Genomic DNA, 22408 nt, shown 5'->3' with positions numbered 1-22408 from the left:
CACAGAACAAGAAAAACTGACTGAACACAGGAAATAGAAGAGCGAAATTGTAACAGAAATGAAGACTGATACGAAGGTGTTTTCTATAGCGTGGTGTGGCCTTCCACACAACACCTGCCGGGAAAGCAGCCATGAACTCAGTAGAAGGTACAAAGAGAGCAATTGCCATTGTCTTAAGGAGGAAATGCGAGCAGGCATGGTGTGAAGGAAAATCCACAGTCTGCCCCAGGCAGATCAGATCCTGGGCCATAAACAGAACTAGGACTCAATGCACTCTGACTATACCAAGCTGAAACTAGAAAACCCCAACAGACTATACCTTAGAAGCCAGCACCAGCTCTTACAAGAATTATTTACTTTTATGTGTACAGGTGTTTTGTTTGCATGTATGCCCATGCATCTTATGCATATCTGGTATACACAGAGGCCAGAAGAGGGCACTGGATCCCCTGGAACTGGAGTTACATATCTTTGTGAGCCACCAGGTAAAGCAGGGAATCGAACCTGAGTCCTCAGGAAGAGCAACCAGTACTCTATACCACTGAGCATCTCCCCAGCCAAGTACCAACCTTTTAAACCTCTAAAAGTATCAACATTAAATAATTTCTAATAATTCATAAAAGGAAACCTCAACAGAAAGTAATAAAATAATCTAGAGCTAACAGGAAGAAAATAAAAGGTAGTATGTCAGCAAACATGAAATCCAGTTATACCAGGCTGAGAGGGATATTTCTGTCATTAAATACTTATAACTAAACACTTACACCAGCCATGAAGAAAAGCTTTTAAATAAGTAACCTAAGTTTTTATATCAAGAAACTGGAAAATGGTTTATTTTAACCCAATGAAAATAAAAAGAAGATAATTAAAACAAGCAGAGCTAAAATCTCTAAGAAAAATATATAAGAAACTGGAGAGGAAAAAAATTCAGTGAGGCGGAAACATGGTTCTCTGAAAACACCAGCAAAATGGAAAACCTCCTGCACTACAGACAATGAAGAGGTATCAGCATCAGAATAAACCAGGGGGGATTACTAATCCAGCTGGTAAAACGAAATGAGTAACTTGCTGTTCGTCAGTTGACAGCACTAGAAAAGGACATGTTTTTCCAAATTCACCAATAACCCAAGCCCAAGCTACTCCACTCTCTCAAGGTCAGTTTAGATTATGACCACCCAACCCAAGGGCCTAGAATTCTCTCCCATTCCATTCTGCAGTGCACCTGGCTGTCTCGTGGAAATGCTTGGGGAACAGAACCGTCAAAAGGACCACGGTCAGTCAGCGTGCGGGGCGGGGGCAGGGAGGGGAGGGACACGGACACTGAACCCACACGCTCTGGGTTTCTCTGATCTCTAAGGAATGAGGATGTTCAGGGTCCACACAGATCGTCAATCCCCTCCTCACAGCAAACCCGTGAGCAACAGAGCAAAGAGGTTTCAGTTCACACATGAGAAATGTGAGTTCACCACGTAGAAGGAGCCTTTTCCAAATGGGAGTTCTGGGTGGATGAAAGCGAAGAAAGAACAGCCCCCATGCTAAGCTCCACCCTCCTTTCCCAAAGATGGGGGAGGGGCAGGGGCGTGCACTCATTCTCACCTGTATCTTTACAAAAAATCTTGGTCAACAAAATCAAATTTTCACAGCACAAGCTGTAAGGAAATTATATTAATATATCATTTTTTTGACTTTTATTCAAAATTTTACCGACTTTCTTATATCCCAAGTAACGGAATGGCTTTATGATAAAAATATCTAGTCATCGTTAGCATTCTGGCTCATACCAAAGGATGCTCAGGTGTGGCTCTTTCAGTTTTACATAGCAAAGGATTTGGAAATCTCATCATCTGACACACAAATGGCCTATTTCTTTCTCCTTCCACTGTGCACCAAATGCCAGCACTAGGCCTCGTAGAAGTCTCAGACTTTTCTGTTTGTTTGTTTTGACATTTTATTGAAATGTGAATAAATAATTTTTGCTATAAATTTAATTCCGGTGAAATACGACCATGAAGATAAGCTCTTCATAACGAACACATCTGCACGTCACTGAAGACCAGGCCCACTGTGGCCTCCACTCCCGGATAAAAAAAAACAAACCGCTTCGAAAGAAAAGAAATAATGCGCGTGGCCCAAAGCGTTCACGCTTTGCTCCTGAGATTGACTGTGGGCAGTCACGTGGGGACTGCTCGGTGGACGATCGTGTAAGATTATCTGAAGCAGCATGTGAAGAAGAAAATAAAGAGGGCGGGAAAACAATCATAGAGGAAAGGAAAGGAAAGGAAAGGAAAGGAAAGGAAAGGAAAGGAAAGGAAAGGAAAGGAAAGGAAAGGAGAAGAGAAGAGAAGAAAGGGGCATTGCCCCCCCTTGCCAGGACTAAAAGGAGGTTCAGGCCGCACCAGTCACTCAAGTCTCATCTGCTGGGCTCCAGGTGACAGAATGCTGTATGCAGATGCTGTGCAGGAAGCCTCTAGCAATTCTGAAAGGACACTGTTCTGGAGGGCATTTATTTGGGTCCTCTACTTTGCCCATCTTTCCTCACGTGTGTGTGCATGCCTGAACACATGTGCGCACACAGAGTCCTGGAGATCATTCTGAAAGGTAGGAGCGGAGATCATCGTGGCTTATGGTTTACGACAAATGTGTATCATCCAGCACGATGGAAAGCCACGTGCCCCGGAAGGTACAGAAGGTACTGGATGCTCAGGAGAATGTCGCTATCAGCTGGGGTGATCTGATTTTTCCATAGTGATCCTAACGCGTTTTTCCAGTTCCAATAAGGTTTGATAAAATTTTTCAGCGGTGTCTTCATCTATGTCCATCTGGAAAACAAAACCAGCACAAATAGAAATGACTACAAGAGAAAAATAAAACAAACCGCATGAAAGCAAAGAAAGGGTGTCCATGCGTTTAAGAGAACCGGAAGCTAGGAAGGGGCAGAAGGGACCATTCAGGGACGGCTGGGAAATACTGAGGCCATAAATGCTCATGTAAGTTCAGCACTCACCAAACCTCCCACTGCCTGCAAAGATATGAAGTGCAAGTGTTTTTTCCTACTGTCTCCTAGTACCCAAGCAAGTGCTGAAGGAAACGGGAGAAAGAAAATCTAGAGTCTGAGGTGATGTTTCACTTGTATTTTAACAAATAAAGCCTGCCTGAAGATCAGAGATTTAAAACAGCCCCACTAGTCAGCCTCACAGAGCAGGCAGTGGTGACACACACCTTTAATTCCAGTTGCCAGACTAGTTTGCCATAGAAACAGAGAGATAGTGGTACACGCTCTTAATACCAGCCCTAGAGAAGTCTATAATACAGGAGGAGACAGTTCTCACACAGTCTTTAATCTCTGCATGAGAGAGGAATATATAAGATCTCACACAGTCTCATTCTGAGATTCCTGGAGGCAGGATCGCCATTTTGGACTGAGGTAGAGGTAAGAGCCAGTGGCTGGCTGTTTTGCTTTCCTGACCTTCAGGCTGAACCCCAATATCTGTCTCTGGGTTTTTATTAATTGTGCTACAAGTCTGAGTTGCTATAGATGCTCACACCCTCCAAAGTGTTTCCGTGTATAAGAAATAGGAGATTCTATCTTAAGTCACTATTATTTTGCATTCTGTTCTTCCTGCAGAAAATCTTACTTTAAATTGATAAGAAGAAGCACTTTCAGCTGCTACAATCAGGCTATCTTTTTTTTTTCCAAGTCAGTAAAAGAGGATTGTCTTAAAACTGAAAGACTAAGGATTAAGGAAACTTCTTAACAATTTGGATGTAACATTTATCCACATTTAATCCTGTTAGTTCTTCATTTTGAAACTGGAGATGTTATAGAACTCGCCTGTCCAAGCTCACCTTTGTTTTCTCTAAATTAAATTCCTTCCTCAACAATTCTGCATCTTTATTACACTTATCCCCACCCCCACTCCTCCCTCCTCCTGCTTTCATGCTGTTTTGTCTTTTCGTTGTGACAAACTGGGTTTAAGGGTGGTCCACAGTGCCTGGGTGAGGCGCTCACCACAGCATGGAGGCTCATGGACACACCACTGTTGACAATGACTCGCCCTCCTCCAAGATCTGTCCCTAGTTCCCCTATCAGTTAGCAGATGGGAGAGCAGAATTCTCCCAATGAATCAAAAGCTAAAATATTTTCTCCAATGAATTTCATAGAAAATTATATGAAATGCCTGGGTATGTAAAATTAAACATTTTCTCCCCCTGATAAGTAAATCACTCCCTGTAAGGTCTTAAAATAGCAAATTTAAATAACTTAAATAAACTCTGAAAGACCTAAAGTGAGTTTATTAAATTGCAACAGAGTTTCACAAAATATATCATTTTGGATGTTAAGAATCAGTAGTTAACTCAAATCTGAGTTAAACAAACAAACAAACAAACAAACAAACAAACAAACACACACCCCAGCTCAGAGCAGGGAGCTGGTGGTGATTATTTTCCTTCCAGAAGGCAGAAGGCAGAGGCAGGCAGACCTGTGATCCGCCTCTGCAGGTCAACCTGGTTAAGCAGCCAGTTTGTGTGGCTAATTTTATGCCATTGTGACACAAACTATGGTCATTTTGAAAGACGGGCCCTCAATGGAGGAAAATGATCCCATACGATTGGCCTGTGGGACATTTTCTTGGTTGGATGAGGGATGTGGGAGAACCCTGCTCACTGAGGGCAGTGCCATCTCTGGGATGACGGTCCTGGGTACTACCTTCAGAAAGCAAAGTGAGCAAGCCGCCGGGAGCAAGCCAGTAAGCAGTTCTGCATGGCCTCTGCTTCTGTGTGTGACTCCTGCCCCGACTTCTCTCACGAAGGACTGTGATGTGGAAGTGTAAGGTGCTTAATAAGCCCTCTCCTCCTCAAGTGGCTGTTGTTGTAGCGTTTATGACAGAACAGAAGCCCTAACTAAGACAGAGTTCCAGGCCAGCCAGAGTAACAGGTTGAGACTCAGTCCTAAAACCAAACAAAAACAATCATAGAGGGGAGGGGAGGGGAAGGGTGAAAAAAGAAGGGAAGGAAAGGGGCATTGCCCCCTTCTTGCCAGGACTAAAAGGACTAAAGGCTGCACCTGAACCCAATCACTCAAGTCTCAGCTGCTGGGCTCCAGGTGACAGAATGTAAATGCAGTAAAGAAGAATTTGCAACCAACCACATCGCCTCTGCACTGTTTAACTGTTTCAACATCTCAAAGCCATGCCTGGGCTAACATGCTGTGGGGAGCCCAGCAAGGGAAGACAGTGTGAAGGGTCAGCTCTACCTGCCTGAGAAACCACTTCTCAAAATGTTCCCAAGGCACTGGAATCCAACACGTGCTGCCTACGAAAGGCTGGTTTGACCAGCAGGTGACACGGGAAGCATCGCACGAGGCTGGCTGTCACTGGACTCACGCTGCTGCCAAACGGACAGAGGTCACCTACATGCCTCAATCTGGTTGTATTTATACCAATGCATCCTCAGTACAGGGATGGGAAAAGCAGGCGGCTACAATAAACCTTGCTCGTGACAAAGCTACAGCATGTTCTTGTAGTCCCAAGTAAATGTTCTCACTTCCCCCACAATGTAATTTTATATGATTACTTTTAAGATAAGATTTCAAAAGATGAAATTGATTTTCTCTATTTTACCTGTCTCTTCAAAGCATCTAACAATGCTGCTAATAATCTCAAACAGAATGCGCATTCCAAGAGATATTATCATCACAAAGAAAGACGTTCTCTTTTCCATACAACTCAGGATGTATTTATTAAGAGTCTCCGCGTGAGCCAGCACACGAGGGAAGCAGGTACAATCCCTCTCACGAAGCTTACGTGCTGACAGAGGCAGCTGAGGGTGAGTGCTACCCAGACAGGTCTGAGAAATCCCATAACAAGGCCCAGGGCCCAGTCTAAAGAGACACAGAAGACTGAGAAGAAGGGGAGACCTGAAAGATGAGCAGACATCAACAGAAACACAGGTAAGAGCGGCTTAGCGGGAAGAAGATGCTCTGAGACAGGAGGGAGCAGAAAGCAATGAAACAGACCCTGAGGATGCCAGAGTGAGGGCTCAGGCACAGAGCCGTGTGGCTCATCTGTCAGTGACATGGGTCCAGAGTATCAGACTGGCAGCATCTTCCACATGACAACACAAACCGACTTACCTTTTGGTCCTTGACGTAATTAGTCCCGAAGCCTGTGGTGAAGCTCTGGTATTTGGTTAGAGGGTTGAGAGACTCGGGTTTTTGGTGGAAAAGCCACACCTGGAAGGATAAAACATGTCAGTGACATCGCTCCTGCCCCAAGCAAGTGAGATTTGCCATCAGTACTTTACAGAACTCCACCGTGAAATTGCAAGAGTCCTCTCAAAAAGCAGCAGCTAATCTAAGGATCTTTGGAAAGTGCTGCCATGTTCTGAAGGGAGAATATAAGGCAGCTGCTTCAAAAATAAAGTCTTTGAGAGCTAACCTAAGCAAAACAAAACAAAACTTCACCCACCTTCTCCCTTAATTCCCATATAAATCCATGTCTCAGACACTGGTTAATTCAGTCTGCCCACACCACAGCAAAGCACAGGTCGCTGGGATATTATCAGTGAGAAGATGCACATGTTCACAAGATGTACACAGCACAAAAAGGAAGTCTTCTTTCCTTTCCTATTTTGCAGCCACTTAGCTTACGTCTCTGGGAGTAACCCACTCTTCTAGCATGTGTGGTCACGCCAAGAAATATCTTCATAGAGAAACTCATCCTTCTCTCTCTTTTGTTTTTTGTTTTTTTTTTTTTTTTTCGAGACAGGGTTTCTCTGCAGCTTTAGAGCCTGTCCTGGAGCTAGCTCTTGTAGACCAGGCTGATCTCGAACTCACAGAGATCCGCCTAGCCTCTGCCTCCCGAGTGCTGGAATTAAAGGCATGCGCCACCACCGCCTGGCCTTATCCTTCTCTTAAATGGAAGCATAACACACAGAGGTTTTCTCTTGAACAACAAACCTGCAAATTTTCAAATCTGTGTATACTGAGCTGTTTTGTTGGCTTCTGAAAGCACGGCATCCCATCCTGGGCATGAGCTGTAATTAGTATGTTCAGCTTTTAATTAAAGGACATATGCAGCGGACTGCAGTCTTCATGATCACAAGCTAAACCATGATGGATGATGAGTACACCTACAGAAGTAATGCCCAAGATGGAAGTTCTTGGTGAAGGGTATGCACCTTTAATACTTGGCTCATCTTGCCCGTGAGTCCTCCACATGAGCTGTACCATGCACAAGCGTTCTACTTCCTTATCACCAGCCACCACAGCCCTGGATCAGATGTCCTAAGCTTTGCTCATCTGAGCTGAGCTCTGAATTATAGATTGAGTTTACACTTCTCTTAGCATCACTGCGATGAAGAATCTTTTCACATGACTGAAAATGTTCAGAATCTTCATGTCTGACTTTTTTGCCTGTGACTTCGACAAGTGCTGTCCTCCCTTTGCTGGGAGTCTCGATTTGTTAAGAAAATATTTACCTTGATCTAAGACAGATGTTTGTATTCTGCCTTGTGCTTTATTTATAGTGGACTTTGGGACCATGCTAATTTTATTTTAATTTCCACTCTTTTAGAGTGTCCACACTTAGATAAGCCTTTGCATTCTGAAATGTCCCATAAATTTCCCGTATTTTCTTCTAAGAATTTTAGGTTTTAATTTTGACATATAAACCCCTTCACCTATCTAGAACATTATTTTGGTGGAAGGCAGGGAATAAAGATCATAAACTCCCTTTTTGCTACATCTTTGCTAAAAAGGGCATCTTTCCCCTCCACCTCTGATAATTAGCACACACTAAATCTCTGTACGTTTAAGGGCCAATTTCTAAACTTCCTATTCTGTGCCACTGAGCCATCAGATTGCATTTGCTATTGATAAAGTAACTGCTGAAATCTAATGAGTCTCTGCAATGCCCCTGCTTCCATTCACTGCTCTGGTTCTTATTTTATATAAAATAAAAGCCTAGATGGATGAAAAACATGCTCGAGGGTTCCAAACCAGCAACCAGAGAACTTGGATTTGAATGGTAACCATAATTCTGACATCCTCATATTTGGCCTATGCCTTAGCTCAAGCTCAAACTCCCCACCTGAGGAGGCAAAACTTACACAGCCATTGAGGGAGACCCTAACTGCCCACATGATGCCCTACCATCCCATCCTTCCCCCTCTCCCGCCAGCATCTCCAGACATCGGCGGATGACGTTTGGAATGATGCCCTTCTATTCACGTACACTTCAGAAAATTATAGCAAGATCACCATGGATTTTAACATTTATTTTTATTCTATGGGTATTTTTCCTGCATATATGTATATGCCTACAGAGGTATCAGAACTCTTGGAAGTGGAGCTACAGTTGTGAGCTGCCATATGAGTGCTGGGAACTGAACCAGGATCCTCAACAAGGCCAGCAGTACTCACCACTGAGCTGCTTCTTCAGCCCTTCACAACAAAGTTTTTCAACTGCGACACTAGGATCCTGGTGCTCCTCCTATCGAAATCGCCTGGTCCCTCAGAGCCCAGATCTAGCTCCACTCTGATCAAAGTCAGTTCTGACGACACCAGTCCCAGTGGGTCCCATATTCCCTACCCAATGACAAGATGTCTTGCTTCCTTGCCTATTATATGGATTCATTACTTTCACAAACTTAACTCTAAGCTACTTAGTATCAGAGGATTTTTCTCTTCTAAATATATCCCACACCACTGATGCTCAGAACATATGTGACCCCAGACAAGCCTCTTCACACCACAGATGTGCAGAATGAGAAATCCCTCAAGGACTGCACACTAATGCTTCCTATATCTTGGGATCTATACCAATACCGTCTAAAAGCACTTGTTTTCACAATCAATTTGTGTCTACACAAAAACGTATTTTATTCTTTAATGCTTATCATTCCCTTCACGTTTCCCCCAAACTCCATTTGGTCAAGATTTAAGAAGCAGCCAAGCCTGGACCCCACAGTACTAGCCCTCAAGTTTCTAGGATAAAAGTCAGGACTCAGCAGATTGAGTGCCATCCTTCAGAACTAAGCCAACAGGATTCCAATCAGAAGGCATGAAGAACAGATGGCAAGTCTCTTCTTGGGTGAGAATTCTGAAGCACAAGTAGAGGTTGTCTGTGGAGCTCGGGGCTCTGAGTATTACTAGTATACAGAAGAAAATATACGGGAGAAAATACAACTATAGCTCAACAGTAATGCCTGTCCTGGATGAGGAAACACACACAGGCCACCGTTAGGCACCATTCAAGGAAATCCTATTTTCCTAATAAGATCCTCTTATACCTTGATCCTCTAGTACCAAGCTAGGAAGAAAAATCTTGACGTTTTTGTCTTTAGATGTATTTTATGTGGATGAGTGTTTTACTTGCATATATGCCTGTACCACGTGCATACCAGATGCCTGTGGAGGTCAGAAAAGGGTGTTGGAGCTCCTGAAACTGGAGGTAAAGACAGTTCTGCCACATGTGTGATAAGAATCAAAGTGGGTGTCTACGAGAACACGTTCTTAACCACAGAGCCACCTGCTGGCTCCAGGAAGAAAACTCGTTACGTGAAAAGAGGGCTTGTTGCCTCGATGTTTGTCCCACAAGGAACACCTCCCCCATGGGAACTCATTCACTAGTCACCTCCTTGCTTTAGCTGACTCGACGGTGTCCTGACACCTGTCCTGCGGCTCCTGGTGCAGTTTGCTTCTATAGAAGTGTGTTGTCTATAGTCAGGTATCTAACGTCATAGCAGACGTTAACTGTCAAACTTCTGATATCTTGTGTGTAACACAATGCTTACCTTAGTCCCAAATGGAACTTGCTTGTCCACAGAGCTTGTTCCCTTCGAGCAGTGGTTCTCAACCTTCCTAAAGCTGTGACCCTTTCATACAGGTCCTCATATTGTGGTGACCCCCAACCATAAAATTATTTCGTTACTACTTCATAACTCTAATTTTGCTACTGTTATGAATTCTAATGTAAATATCTGATATGTGACCCCTGGGAAACAGTCATTAGATCCCAAAGGGATCGCAATGAAGTTGAGAACCACCGCCTTACAGCCTTTTTTTTTTTTTACCCTGACACTGCTCACTGCCATCAGGAACGTGCACCTTCCATCACTAAGCCATGTTGTAGACTATGGAACCCTAGGAACATACCAGCGCTTCTGCTCCATTGTACGGCGTCAGAGTGAAAGCGTTTGCAAAAAAGCGAATCTGACGAAAAGAAAACAATTGTTATGTGGCCATTCAGAGCAGTAACAAAGAGTAAGCTCTTCTCACTTAGAGTCAAGAAAGAAAATCTGCATTTATGATTACTGCATATCATAAACATCAAGCCAAACGGAAGTCTGTCACTCAGAGTTGAATTCCTAATATTTCATAACCCAGAATTAAAAAAAAGAAATCAATGTTTGCCACTTACCAGCCATAACAGCGGCAAGAGCAATGTCCACACAAAGGGCGGCAGAATTCCATATGTCAGATTGGTCAGTACGACGCCTGGGCACATCACACTGGAATACAGACCCTGGGAACACAGGAGAGTCGGTCTGAGATTTTCCTTCAATGCATATTGACTCAGTTCACGGATGCCCGTTAATGAAAGACACACACACACACACACACACACACACACACACACGCCGGGACAACAGGGAATGGAAGGTTTGCACTCTCCCGCGTCCTTGTCGCTTAGTAGGGCCATCAAAGTCTGACATCACTTAGTAGGACCAGGAAGCAAAGTGATTAGCAAGATGAAGTCTATTCTCAAGACATTTATAGTTTAAAGAAGAGCCAATCTTGATGATGGGAAAGGAAAAGTGGGGCCTGATTAAAAAGATTTTCTATTATTGGCTTAATTAAAGATCAATTCATCACTCCCAAGAAGTATATAATGGGCTTACTGAGTTTAATTCTTGCCTTCAACTAGCTTCTGATTAATTAAATACAGTTGCTAAATTTAAAATATATGCTGTTTCCCTAAAGCAGAGGTTCTCAATCCGTGGGTTACAACCATTATGGCAAACTTCTGCCTCAAAAACATTTATAATACAAGTAATAACAGTAACAAAACTATAGTTTTGAAGTAGCAACAAAAATAATTTTATGGTTGGGGGGGGTCATCACAACATGATAACTATATTAAAAGGGTCACAGCACACTTGGGAGGCAGAGGCAAGTGGATCTTTGTGAGTTCGAGGCCAGCCTGGTCTATAAGAGTTCCAGGACAGACTCCAAAGCTACAGAGAAACCCTATTTCGAAAAACCAATAATAATAATAATAATAATAATAATAATAATAATAATAATAATAATAATAAATAAATAAATAAATGGGTCACAGCATTAGGACAGTTTAGAACCACTGACCTATAGGAACATAGCTGAGTTGGACGCTCTTGGCATCAGGAGGAACAAAGACCTTCAATTCAAGATCTCTAGCCAGGTCCTGAGTGAAGGACTGATCACTATGTAAGGATCTATCATATACTTGTGTGTATATGTTTGCATTTATATACACACACAAACATATATATTATATGTATATACACATACATATATATATATGACAATACATATGGCTCTATAAAGAAAGCCTAAACACAGGGATTAAGGTAATAAGAATTACCCTGTGCCAACCATAGTAAGCCCTACAGCTCTGTAATTAATTTTACTACATTTTATATTATTGTTAGAGTGACTAATTTAACTCATTCTTGCAACTTTTAATCTCGTTCTCTCTCTTTCCTTTTAAATAAAAAGTAGAAAATGGCCATACAAAGTAGCTCGTTCCTGTAATTCTAGCCCTTGGAAAGAGGAAGAATTTTGAATTTGAGGCTCACATAAACTACATAACAGTCCAAGGCCAGTCAAAGTTACACAGTGACACCCTGTCTTAAAAGGGAAGCTGGGTTGCTCTAGGGTTGTAGCTCAGTTGACAGAGTGCTTGCCTGGCATGTATAAAATCAGGTGTGATGGTGTTTGAGGCCAGTCTGGAATATACAAGATGCTTAAGAAAGAGAGACAGAAAGATAAAAGAGAAACCCATCACCAGAGAGCTGAGGTCATAGCTCAAGTGAAATGGTACCAAGTACAAAGCCCCAGGTTTGATCCCCAACACCAAAAAAACTAAAACAATGATTAATTTGTTGAAAAGGTAACTCAAAAGTATGGAAAATATCATTAGAAAGGCTTCAAATGGAATCCACCAATGTAATTCTTTCTAATTCTTTCTTGGGAATGCTGAAAAAAGAAAAATCATGGGCTGAAAACAACTCTGACAGACTTTAAGACAGCTGCATCAACTTAATCACTCTCCCTCTTCCTTCAAAAAGATAAAACCCCACACCTTACTTGATAATTAGAATGTAAATAAAATCCCAGAGCTTTTTATGAAAAATGGAACAAATTCAGCTTGACCCCGCCTTCTGAAAAGGGAGTGTCAACAGCATTTGGACAGGTTTTAAAGATCTCAAAGATGCTAGAAGGAAATGCATAGTTGGACTAACACACGGACTCCGGGCTGCAATGACAACCAGAAAATGCCCATGGGAAAGACAAGAATTCCTGTTAAGATTTTGGACCTGGGCAATCGGTTAATCCACAGCAGCAGGGATTTCCAGATGGCTGTGGTCAGTAGAAGCAGCATGATCGATAAGGTTATTTTCCCCTTTCTATACTCTGTAACCATACAGAAACAGAGCAGAATCTTAGCATCACCTTCCAGAAGGTTTATGACATCTGGCTGCCTTTCAGTCACTGGCACAACGGCGGCTAAAAGGCGTGAGGCTTAGCAGGGAAAAAGTTAGCCTTGAACTCTACTGTAAGCTCTGCCATTCACAAGTCGTGACCTTTGAGCACATGACTCCTCTTCTCCAAACTTGAGTTCTCATCTGAAAACTGGAAGACTGAAAGCCAGCCAGCTGCAGTGGGGTGAATGACATCTCAGGAGGAGAGTACAGCACTGGAGGCGGTCAGGGACCGTCTGTTAGCAGAGGCCAGCGTTCCTGAAGAATACAGCCTGGCAAACAATCTGCACCTCCCTAAGAGGACAGGAGCTGTTTATCCCTCCCCTGAGGCTTTCACTATGTGAGTTAGCGGAAGCCAGCCACGCTCTAGAATTAGCAACTTTGATGGTTAATTTCTGGGTCTCTGAGACCAGCCTTGCCTTCTGGTTGAAATTTCTGTTCAAAGCCACATTCAGAAGGTCGGTAGCGTATTTGGAGGAGCTGTAGGGTTCCAGGCCTTTGCTGTGCTGGATATCCTCAAGGCTGAAGTTAGATTTCTTGGCATTACGAGAAGAGGTCCAGATGAGCTGGGAGGGGCTGTCGCTGTGGCAGAGAAGGGGTTCCAGTTCCCGGATCTGAGTGAAGAAGACACAGAATAAAAAGCTTCACAATCCACTGAGGAGCATACGCTAACAATTTAAAACACCTGATAAGACACCCCAAGTCAGGTGATCAGGTCAACAAGAAAAGGCCATAAACTCTGTCGTGGTCATTCTGAGCCAGGCTGTCACTATGCTCTACACGACACTTGCTCCATGCACTGCGTCCCCAGGCTGGCTCTGAACCTTCCATCTTCCCGCCTCCGTCTCCCAAGTGCTGGGATTATAAGCACGTGCCACTGCCTTGCCTTGGAATACGTACTCTTGATATGAGGTGATGAGAAAGGAATTTATATTTACAGTCTGCAGACTAACCATGAGATAAACATCGGGAAATCCGAGAGACAGTCTGTGAAACACCTGGGTAGCAAGCCCATGAACTGGCGACGTCCTCAAAAACAAGGCAAGACTGTGAAACTCCACAACAAAGATCCTAAGGGACCTTGACTATAAAATGAATGTATGTGGTGGCCTGGATCGAATCCCAGAGCTGATAATGAGACTTTAGAAAACTGGCAACTTAAGTTAGTATAGACTTACTTAATAACATACCAGTACTGTATCATTTATTTTGACAAACGTACCGTACTGACATAAAATGCTAATAAGAGAAACTGAATACAGGATGCACAAGAACTCGCTGTACTATCTTTGCAGAAGTTTTGTAAATCTACAACTACTGGAAAACATTCGTTCATTAGAGAAAAATCTACCAACAAAGCTTCCAGATGTGCCCCACGTGCAGTGGACAAGTAAGCCAAACACAATCGGGAAGAACTCCATAGATAAAACCAAGTCAGTCACCCACTCCTCAGCAGCGAGACCTCACTGAACCTGGAGCTCACAGAAAGAATCCCCACTCTTTACCACCACGATGGGTGTCTGGTCAGTATTCTTACATGCTAATCAAACCAGCAATGGATCTGTTTGTTCATTTACACATGACCCTAAATTCAGGTTTGTGTTTCATGAACTGGGGTCAGATTCCTAAACCTAACTGAAGTGGAAGGCATTGCAATCACAGCTTTAGAGTCTGGTAAGTGGGTTCTGAAACACACGCCCCTCCGCAGGATGACATGTCTGCCTGCATAAAGACACACTAGGACACCCATGACAACTGCCCCGTGACCACGGCTCTCATCGGCTTTCCTAACAATTTAACTCTGTAAATCATAGATACATCAAAATTTAAGACCATCAATATTATTAATGAATTAATGCTCTATCATTACCTCCTTTTATTTTAATATTTTTGTTTGCTTGTCTGCTTGTTTTGAGAAAGGGGCTCACACTGTAGCCACAGATGGCCTCAAGCTTGCAACAATCCTCCTATCTCAGCCTAAGCGTTGGGATACAGGTGTGAGTCATCACTTCTCGATTACTGTGCAAGCTGTGCCATAAGAGTGAGCCAGAGGCAACCTCACAGAACACACTAGATAAGTCACACATCTCATGCTGAATCTGCTATATGTGCCTAGAATTGTACTTCCAGGTATGGGCTCTTAAGAAGAAACCATGATAATGAAAAGCCAACTCTGCATCAGTGTCTAACGACAGCATGCTGGCTATCCCAGGCTATCTACCTGTGTCTAATGCCAGCATGCTGGCTATCCCAGGCTATCCACCTGTGTCTAATGACAGCATGCTGGCTATCCCAGGCTACCTGTGTCTAATGCCAGCATGCTGGCTATCCCAGGCTATCTACCTGTGTCTAATGACAGCATGCTGGCTATCCTGGGCTACCTGTGTCTAATGCCAGCATGCTGGCTATCCCGGGCTATCTACCTGTGTCTAATGACAGCATGCTGGCTATCCCAGGCTATCTACCTGTGTCTAATGACAGCATGCTGGCTATCCCGGGCTACCTGTGTCTAATGCCAGCATGCTGGCTATCCCAGGCTATCTACCTGTGTCTAATGCCAGCATGCTGGCTATCCCGGGCTATCTACCTGTGTCTAATGCCAGCATGCTGGCTATCCCGGGCTATCTACCTGTGTCTAATGACAGCATGCTGGCTATCCTAGCCTATCTGATGCCAAGCCCAGTTTTTAGAACTACTTAGGGCAGAACTAATGTGCTTTTCTGCTGTTATACACATCATTTCCAATAGGTGACTGGTGTCTGGTAATCTGCTTCCTCTGTTCTAGGTAAGCAACATTTCCAGAGGCCAGTGGACAGACTTGATTACTCAAAGATTTCATGGCAACCAGACATTAAGAAGCCTTCACAAAACAGTCACATGTCCATTCACATCATCGGGATCACAGTAACAGGATGGAATTAGTAGGACCCAAGCCTTTTTTTTTTTTTTTTTTTTTTTTTTTTTTTTTTACCAGGATAAAGTGGCCAAAGAGATTGGTTTCAAACACCTCCTGGAACCCGTCAGCAGTGACCTTGTCATTCTGGGTCAACAGTCCTTCCGCTGTGGAGAACATATGAACCACATTTCTGAAACAGCAGAGACAGCGGGGTGACTTTTAACGCTCCTTTAACTGAAAATATTAAAGATGTTACATACACAGAGACACACAGACCTTCTTTGAGATTATAATGACAAAATACCAACTTCTTGGACATGTATGAGTAATAAATGAGTTACTAAATGCCTTTCCCCCCACTGCACCAATTCATGGATGTACTTAACATGCTTTCCTGTTCCCACTACCCAATCAGATTACATGTAAATTATCCTTGGGCAATCACAGCTATGCCAATGAGAAAAGGTCTTCAGCCATGTCAAGTATGTTTGATTACTGAAAAAGTTAAGCAGGTTGTCTTTTTCACTAGGAATTCTAGAAGCATCAAACAGCTTAGTAGTGGGATCTGTGCATGTTTCGTCTTCATGGAAGAAAAGTGAAGAGAAAGTAAACACATAGCCCACATCAAAAACCTCTATGAATAAACACACTGGGTTGCAAACCAGACTTATTTCTGACTCTGGTATATGGCTAGATAGCTTTGAAAACCACTAGGCTTGTGCGTATTGAGAATCTCTCAGGCAGACATGGATTATCCGCATCCTCTCAGCCAGAGTAGCTGGCACGTAGCTAGGCATTTTCTGATGCAGCCTGCTAGGTGCAGGAGGCTGTCTAAGATTGCCGCACATCTAGGACGGTTCGCCAGTGACACATTCAGCCGAATCAAACGCTGACATGAACCATCTGACAATATGGAATGTTCCAGAGTCTTAGAACATTATAAAAATCATGACAATGTGCGGCGTTCTCCACAAAGACGAGTACCTGACATGCCTACTATGGATCAACTCCTCCTGTCCACGTATCTTCATCCTCCTCAGCGTCCCCTCACTCAACAAAGGCAAAAACCATGACAGCAAAATGAATACCTTTCTTGCAACTGGTTCATCTAGAACCGTGATTCTTAACCTTCCTAACGCTGCGACCTTTTAATACAGTTCTTCATGTTGTGGTGACCCCCACCCCTCACACATACCATAAAATTATTTTCATTGCTACTTCATAAATGTAATTTTGCTAGTTAAGAATCGTAATGTAAATATCTGATATACAGGCTATCTGATAAGCGACCCTTCTGAAAGGGTTGTTTGAGTCCCCACGCCCCACGCCCGTGGGTTATAACCCACAGACTGAGAACCACTGATCTAGAACATGAAAATTACCTTGAAAAGATGCCCAAGAAAAATGCTTTGAAATTTAGCTGGGGATTAGGCATGATCCCAGCATTCAGATATAAGTAGTCTAATCTTTGAAACCTACAAACAAAACGCCAAAATGACATTATTAGAAAAGACGAGACAAGCGTGTACTCCTCCCCTAGAATACAGAAGGTCCAAGGACAGAAAAACCCTTTCTGAACCCATTAAGATGGCCATGCAGGCTATGCAACACCAGGGTTAAATAGTTACTTCTCAACAGTTTCTCTAGCCATAGTGAGTATCTTTTCTCTGGGTGGTTTCAACTGGGCTTTCAAATTAAATTTCTCTAGGAAAATCCAACTGCAGCCCACCAATCAGGCACTGAAACACACCCTCTATCAAACCATCCTCCTCCTCGTCCTCCTTTTACAAAGCTACAGCCCTTCTTCCCAGTTCACATCTTCCACAGCTGACAAGTTAAATAGACATCTGTATTGCAGGCCTGACTGGACCGATCAGCGCTAGAATCTGGATGGCCAAGTGGAAGAAGACCCAAGTGGAAACCACTCAGAGCTCAAGGCCAGGGCTTACGTATCACAAACTGATTAATGGCCACTCTCCTACCCTGAAACTGTAAATGTCCTGTGGGGATTAGGTAGTCTCAGTGGGCCTGCTCTAGAATCTGTATCATGGCGAAGCTGAGAAATGCAAACCTGAGTGAGCTTTTCCAGTTTTGAAACTTCATAAGCTTTAATATAAATACATCCCTTTGGAAGGAGGATCAAAGCAGGCAGTAGGTGCTCCCATGATACCCAAGCAACACACATGCTCAGAGTATCTCCCAGAACCCTAGGCAGCACACTGTGTCCTCCACGTAATCGAGGACAGATCCACAGCTAACAAAACTGGACCTTTGAAATACATGCTTGGTTGACAATATGGATTGTGCACCTGCATTTCTTGATCATGCTACATCATAACCATATGGTCCAAATTATTGAAACGACTATTTTAAGTAATGACACTGTTGCCACTATAGCTGCCACTCATCATGGAGGTGAAGCTAGTGGGACCCCAGGTTAACTACTCTATTATCTAATTTACAAACTTCAGTAATAGGAACTTCTTTTCCTAGGCATGGAAAAGCAAGGCTTAGTAAAATGTGGAAATGAAGCTCTGGCTTCAACCAAACAATGTAATTAGTGTATTCAAAGATGAAAGGATTGCCATAGTGTCTCTATCTAGATAAAAACAGTATCAGTACTTCTTATGGGTTCCAACCGAAGAGAGGACTGTGGGAGAGACCTGGTGTCAGACATAATGATGCGTTTGCCCACTGGAAAGGGCACTTCCAAGCTCTCAGGGCTCTGGGGTCATTCTGTACAGATTCCCTCAGCACAACGCGTTTTCCAGTCCCACATTTACTTCTCATTTACCTCCCCTTACTTCCCTGTCCTTTCTCATTTGAGTAACTGCTATGCGGCACTACCACATCTGTCAAAGGGAGACGTACTTTTGCTTGACTTCCTTTGCACCCTGGACCACCGACCGCAGGCTGCTGACATCCATCTGCACAATGCTGACCTGGGCGGAGGGGTGAGAGGCCAGCAGGGCATCACGAACGGCTCCGGCTTTGCTCAGGTTCCTACACGCCAAACACAGGTGAAGCTCGTCGTCTTCTGCCAGCAGCCGACTGCAAAGGGCCAGCCCAATGCCACTGAGGAGACAATCCAGGCACAGGGCATGAGCTCACTGAAATAGTAGGACGTTAAAACATTTCTCTCTGGTTCAGACAATTGTGTCAACACGAGAAGCCTGGGCAGACAGGAAATACCCAACATCATGTGAAGGAAGGAATCCCCCCAAGTCACTTGATTAGGCTCACACCTAGTTTCTCCCCTCTAGAATAGTTCAATGACACAGGAAACAGGGTTTGTGGTACCTGTGTGTTGAGATTTAATATATCCCAGCAAATGCTGTGAAGAGGATCTTATAGGCTGTTTAATATGTCCCCATTTTCTTGTGCTGTCTAGGTCCCTCAAAGGCAAGGGTTCTACCTCCTCTTGGTGTTGTTGCTATTAGGGAGACCACCAATCCCGATGTGTGAACAGAGGCGTTTCTGTGCCGCTCTCCTATCCCCCAGGAGAAAGCACAGTAGCATGGCAGGAGGTTGACGACCTGTCAACTACTAAATCACAGCAGGACAATCAAGAGAAAGAAAAGGCCCTCAGCAAGTGACAGAAAGTACGAATACAAATCAGATGGAGAGGAAGACAGAGAAGCAGGGATGAATGAGCATAGCTCACTGAAGCCTTAGACACACCAGGTCAGAAAGAGCGATATGAAAAGTGCCCAGCAGATGGGGCCAGTTTCTGGCAGCAATGACATCCTGGGTACTAATAAATTCTCAGGCAGACTGCCAGCAAGTCGAACCCCAAAGTGAGTCTGGAGCTCACATAATCGGATGGCCCTGCCAGGAGTATCAAACATATATGGGCCTATTCAGCCTTCCTTCAAAAGAGCAGACCTTTAGTATAAATATACAACTGCACATACCACAATGAATAACAAAGAAACACAAGATCAGGCCTGACTTCTATATGCACCTTCCATATAACAACCACTAAACCAGTTGACCTAAAGGAGAGGACACGCTAACAAAATGCCCAAGAGAAACCCCTCCTACAGTGACTTAGTAAGCATGGACATAGTTAGAGCTGTATGAACTCCTCGAAAATATCAATGTAACCAGCTGGGAGAAAGGTTGGTCGGTTTCATCCTCCACACATTCTTCGTGGACCAATAAGAAGTCTAGTAGGCAACAAAGTAGGGCAAGGGTTAAACGAGCAAGCCTGGAATAGCTATGAACTGGCTTAGGACAAGCTTTAACAAGAAGTGACTGGTCGTTCTGTATGTTTCTGGGGAGAGTATGCGAGGCGTGCTGCAGGAATGAAATCTCCCCTTTGCCGTAAAGTTCGTGGAGGCTGACATTTAAACTCCCGGAGTATAAGACACACCGCGTGTTTAGGGTTAAAGTAAACTGAGGGTACCTACAGTAACTAATGGAGTCTGGGTCACTGATGGAGGGGGATGGCAGAGTCTGAATGGAACCGTCAGGTCCCTTGAGAGCACTCCAGGGCTCGGGATGACTGTCAGGCTGATCAGTAACTGGAGCTCTGGTTTTTCCTCTCCACTGTCATGTTTAATTCAAAGCGCCAGTTACCAAGCACCCACAGGGGCAGGCCTGACCACACCTCTTGGGAGGCCCAGAGAAGGGCAGGGCAGGGCAGGGCTGGGTCTCTGTGGAATCCCCAACGAAGTGAGTCCAGAGTCACGGACCTGCGCTTCCCCGCATCCCGGAACTTAGCCTCCAGGGTTCCATAGGAAGTCTCACCTGCTCGCCCCGGTGATCAAAACCACCTTCCGCATCTTGCAAGGCGCGCAGCAGAGTTAATCTGCACCGACGACCAAAGCAGCTCACGGCCGGCCGGGACTACGATCCGCGCCCTTGCGCACCACGGCCAATCAAGGCTCGGCCAGGCCCCACCTCCCCTTGCGTCATCCGTCTCCGCCTAGGCCAGCCAATTGCAACCCGGCATCCTCTCTCCACGCCGGGGCCTGGTGGGGTGAGATAGGCCGAGGGGCGGAGCCGCGTGACACAGGGGTCCTGGCCAATCAAGGCAGTCCCGGCCCCCAGTTTGCAGGAGGTGTCAACTCGGGGCGGGGTCTTTGTTCTGCGTAGTGAGGTAGTGAGAGGTAGGGCGGGCAGAGGGTTGGGTGCAGGAACCTAAGTCCAAGGTTACTTCTTAGAAGGTGTAGATCCATCTTCCGATCCTTCTCTAAAGCATAATCTTTGAGAGAAGGAACGTGGATTTTATTGTGTTTTATTTATGTCGAGACACGGGTGAATTAGCAATTTCCAAGCTCTGAATGTGGAATGGAAATGAGAATTTCAGAACTCTTAAAGGGATGTGTGCTGTCATCTCCTTCAGTGCCTGTCAGGCCTCTCTAAAGGGCCTTTTTTTCTGTCGCCAGGCCATCCCAGATGAGTATTTTGCAGGGAGTGCCAGAAAGGAGGAAGCTAAGTAATGAGGGAGGGAAGGGCAAATGCTTATAAGTTACAACCCCCACTTTTTATTAAGTTTAATTCCTATAAAAGTACCTGGCGCTGCTGTTATAATCCTTATTCCAGTTTTCAATATTTATGGCTGGTTGAAAGTCCCCAGTAACATTGAGTTAAGGTACTAGTACTTATACATAGCGCGACTAGACAAACTCCATACCTCTTTCAGAGCTGTAGACTATGAATAGCCGTGATCCTAAGTGATTGAGATGATCTTTTCTGGGGTTTGATCTTGATGTTTTGATTCATGATACCAACTAACAGCTAAAATTAAAATGGATTTTTTGGATCATTCATCAAAGATGGTATCTTAACAGTATTTTCTAAAAGCTTTGGAGTAAAATTCTTTGTGATCTTGAGATTCTATACCCAAAGGAGTCTTTCTTTTTTGTTGTTTTGTTTTGTTTTGTTTTTGGAGGCAGGGTTTCTTTGTGTAGCTTTGGCTGTCCTGGAACTAGCTGGGATTAAAGGTGTGTGCCACCACTGTCAGGCTCCAAATGTTCTTTTTAAACCCTGGAGTTCAGAGGTGACATGGAAGAGAACAGAGAGAACTATGTGACTCTCTGAAAGAAAACTCATTTCTTAGCCGGGCAGTGGTGGTGCAGACCTTTAAGCCCAGCACTCAGGAAGCAAGAGACAGGTGGATCTCTGCGAGTTCGAGGACAGCATGGTCTACCAAGTGAATTCCAGGACAGGCTCCAAAGACACAGAGAAGCCCTGTCTTGACAAAACCGAGAGGGGGGGGGGGGGAGAGGGGAGAGCCTATTACTTTAAAGAAGTCAGAAAGCACAATGTCAGGTTGGATGTGTCAGCTAGGGATGCAGCCTTACCAAAGTCTCAGATGAGACTTGCTGTAGGGCCAGCTTTGCATTACATGATGCCCAGAAGACTTCAGAGAAAATCTGTCCTCCTCTCTCCCCTACATCCTAGGCTAATGAGAAAATCTGGTCGTCTTTCATTTTGCTGAAGTTTGTTTTTGTTTTTTTGTTTTTCGAGACAGGGTTTCTCTGTCGCTTTGGAGCCTGTCCTGGAACTAGCTCTTGTAGAGCAGGCTGGCCTTGAACTCACAGAGCTCCGCCTGCCTCTGCCTCCCGAGTGCTGGAGTTGCTGCATCCAAGGCCCTGTGACCTTCAAGCGATAGACTTGACTGCAGCACTAGACTGCTTCATTTTGAAAATAATTTGTCATAGGGAGGACACAACCAAAAACAAGTGGAATAGATTTTAATCTATAGCTGAGTGGGTTGTTTGTTTGTTTGTATTTACCTCCCCAAACTTGTCATCT

General features: G+C 44.2%; 1 protein-coding gene across 3 annotated transcripts; it reads right to left on the bottom strand.

The window, feature by feature from the left end:
* Positions 1-1660: 1660 nt before the first annotated feature.
* Positions 1661-20537, bottom strand: Hsd17b7 (hydroxysteroid 17-beta dehydrogenase 7). Of its 3 annotated transcripts, none has more exons than XM_038348891.1 (9): positions 20396-20537; positions 18515-18718; positions 17026-17118; positions 15719-15833; positions 13167-13361; positions 10422-10526; positions 10157-10213; positions 6134-6232; positions 1661-2819 (listed from the first exon to the last, which is right to left on the bottom strand). In XM_038348891.1, the coding sequence occupies exons 1-9, from the start codon at positions 20428-20430 to the stop codon at positions 2718-2720; spliced, it is 1005 nt and encodes a 334-aa protein (XP_038204819.1). In that variant the 5' UTR covers positions 20431-20537; the 3' UTR covers positions 1661-2717. The 3 variants fall into 3 exon arrangements, with proteins under 3 accessions (XP_038204819.1, XP_038204820.1, XP_038204821.1); XM_038348893.1 differs by lacking the exon at positions 1661-2819 and adding an exon at positions 4531-4950; XM_038348892.1 differs by lacking the exon at positions 17026-17118.
* Positions 20538-22408: the final 1871 nt, after the last annotated feature.

The sequence above is a fragment of the Arvicola amphibius genome, chromosome 12 (genome assembly GCF_903992535.2).
Source record: "Arvicola amphibius chromosome 12, mArvAmp1.2, whole genome shotgun sequence".
Taxonomy (NCBI): Eukaryota; Metazoa; Chordata; class Mammalia; order Rodentia; family Cricetidae; genus Arvicola; species Arvicola amphibius.
This window is presented reverse-complemented; position numbering and strand designations above follow the sequence as displayed.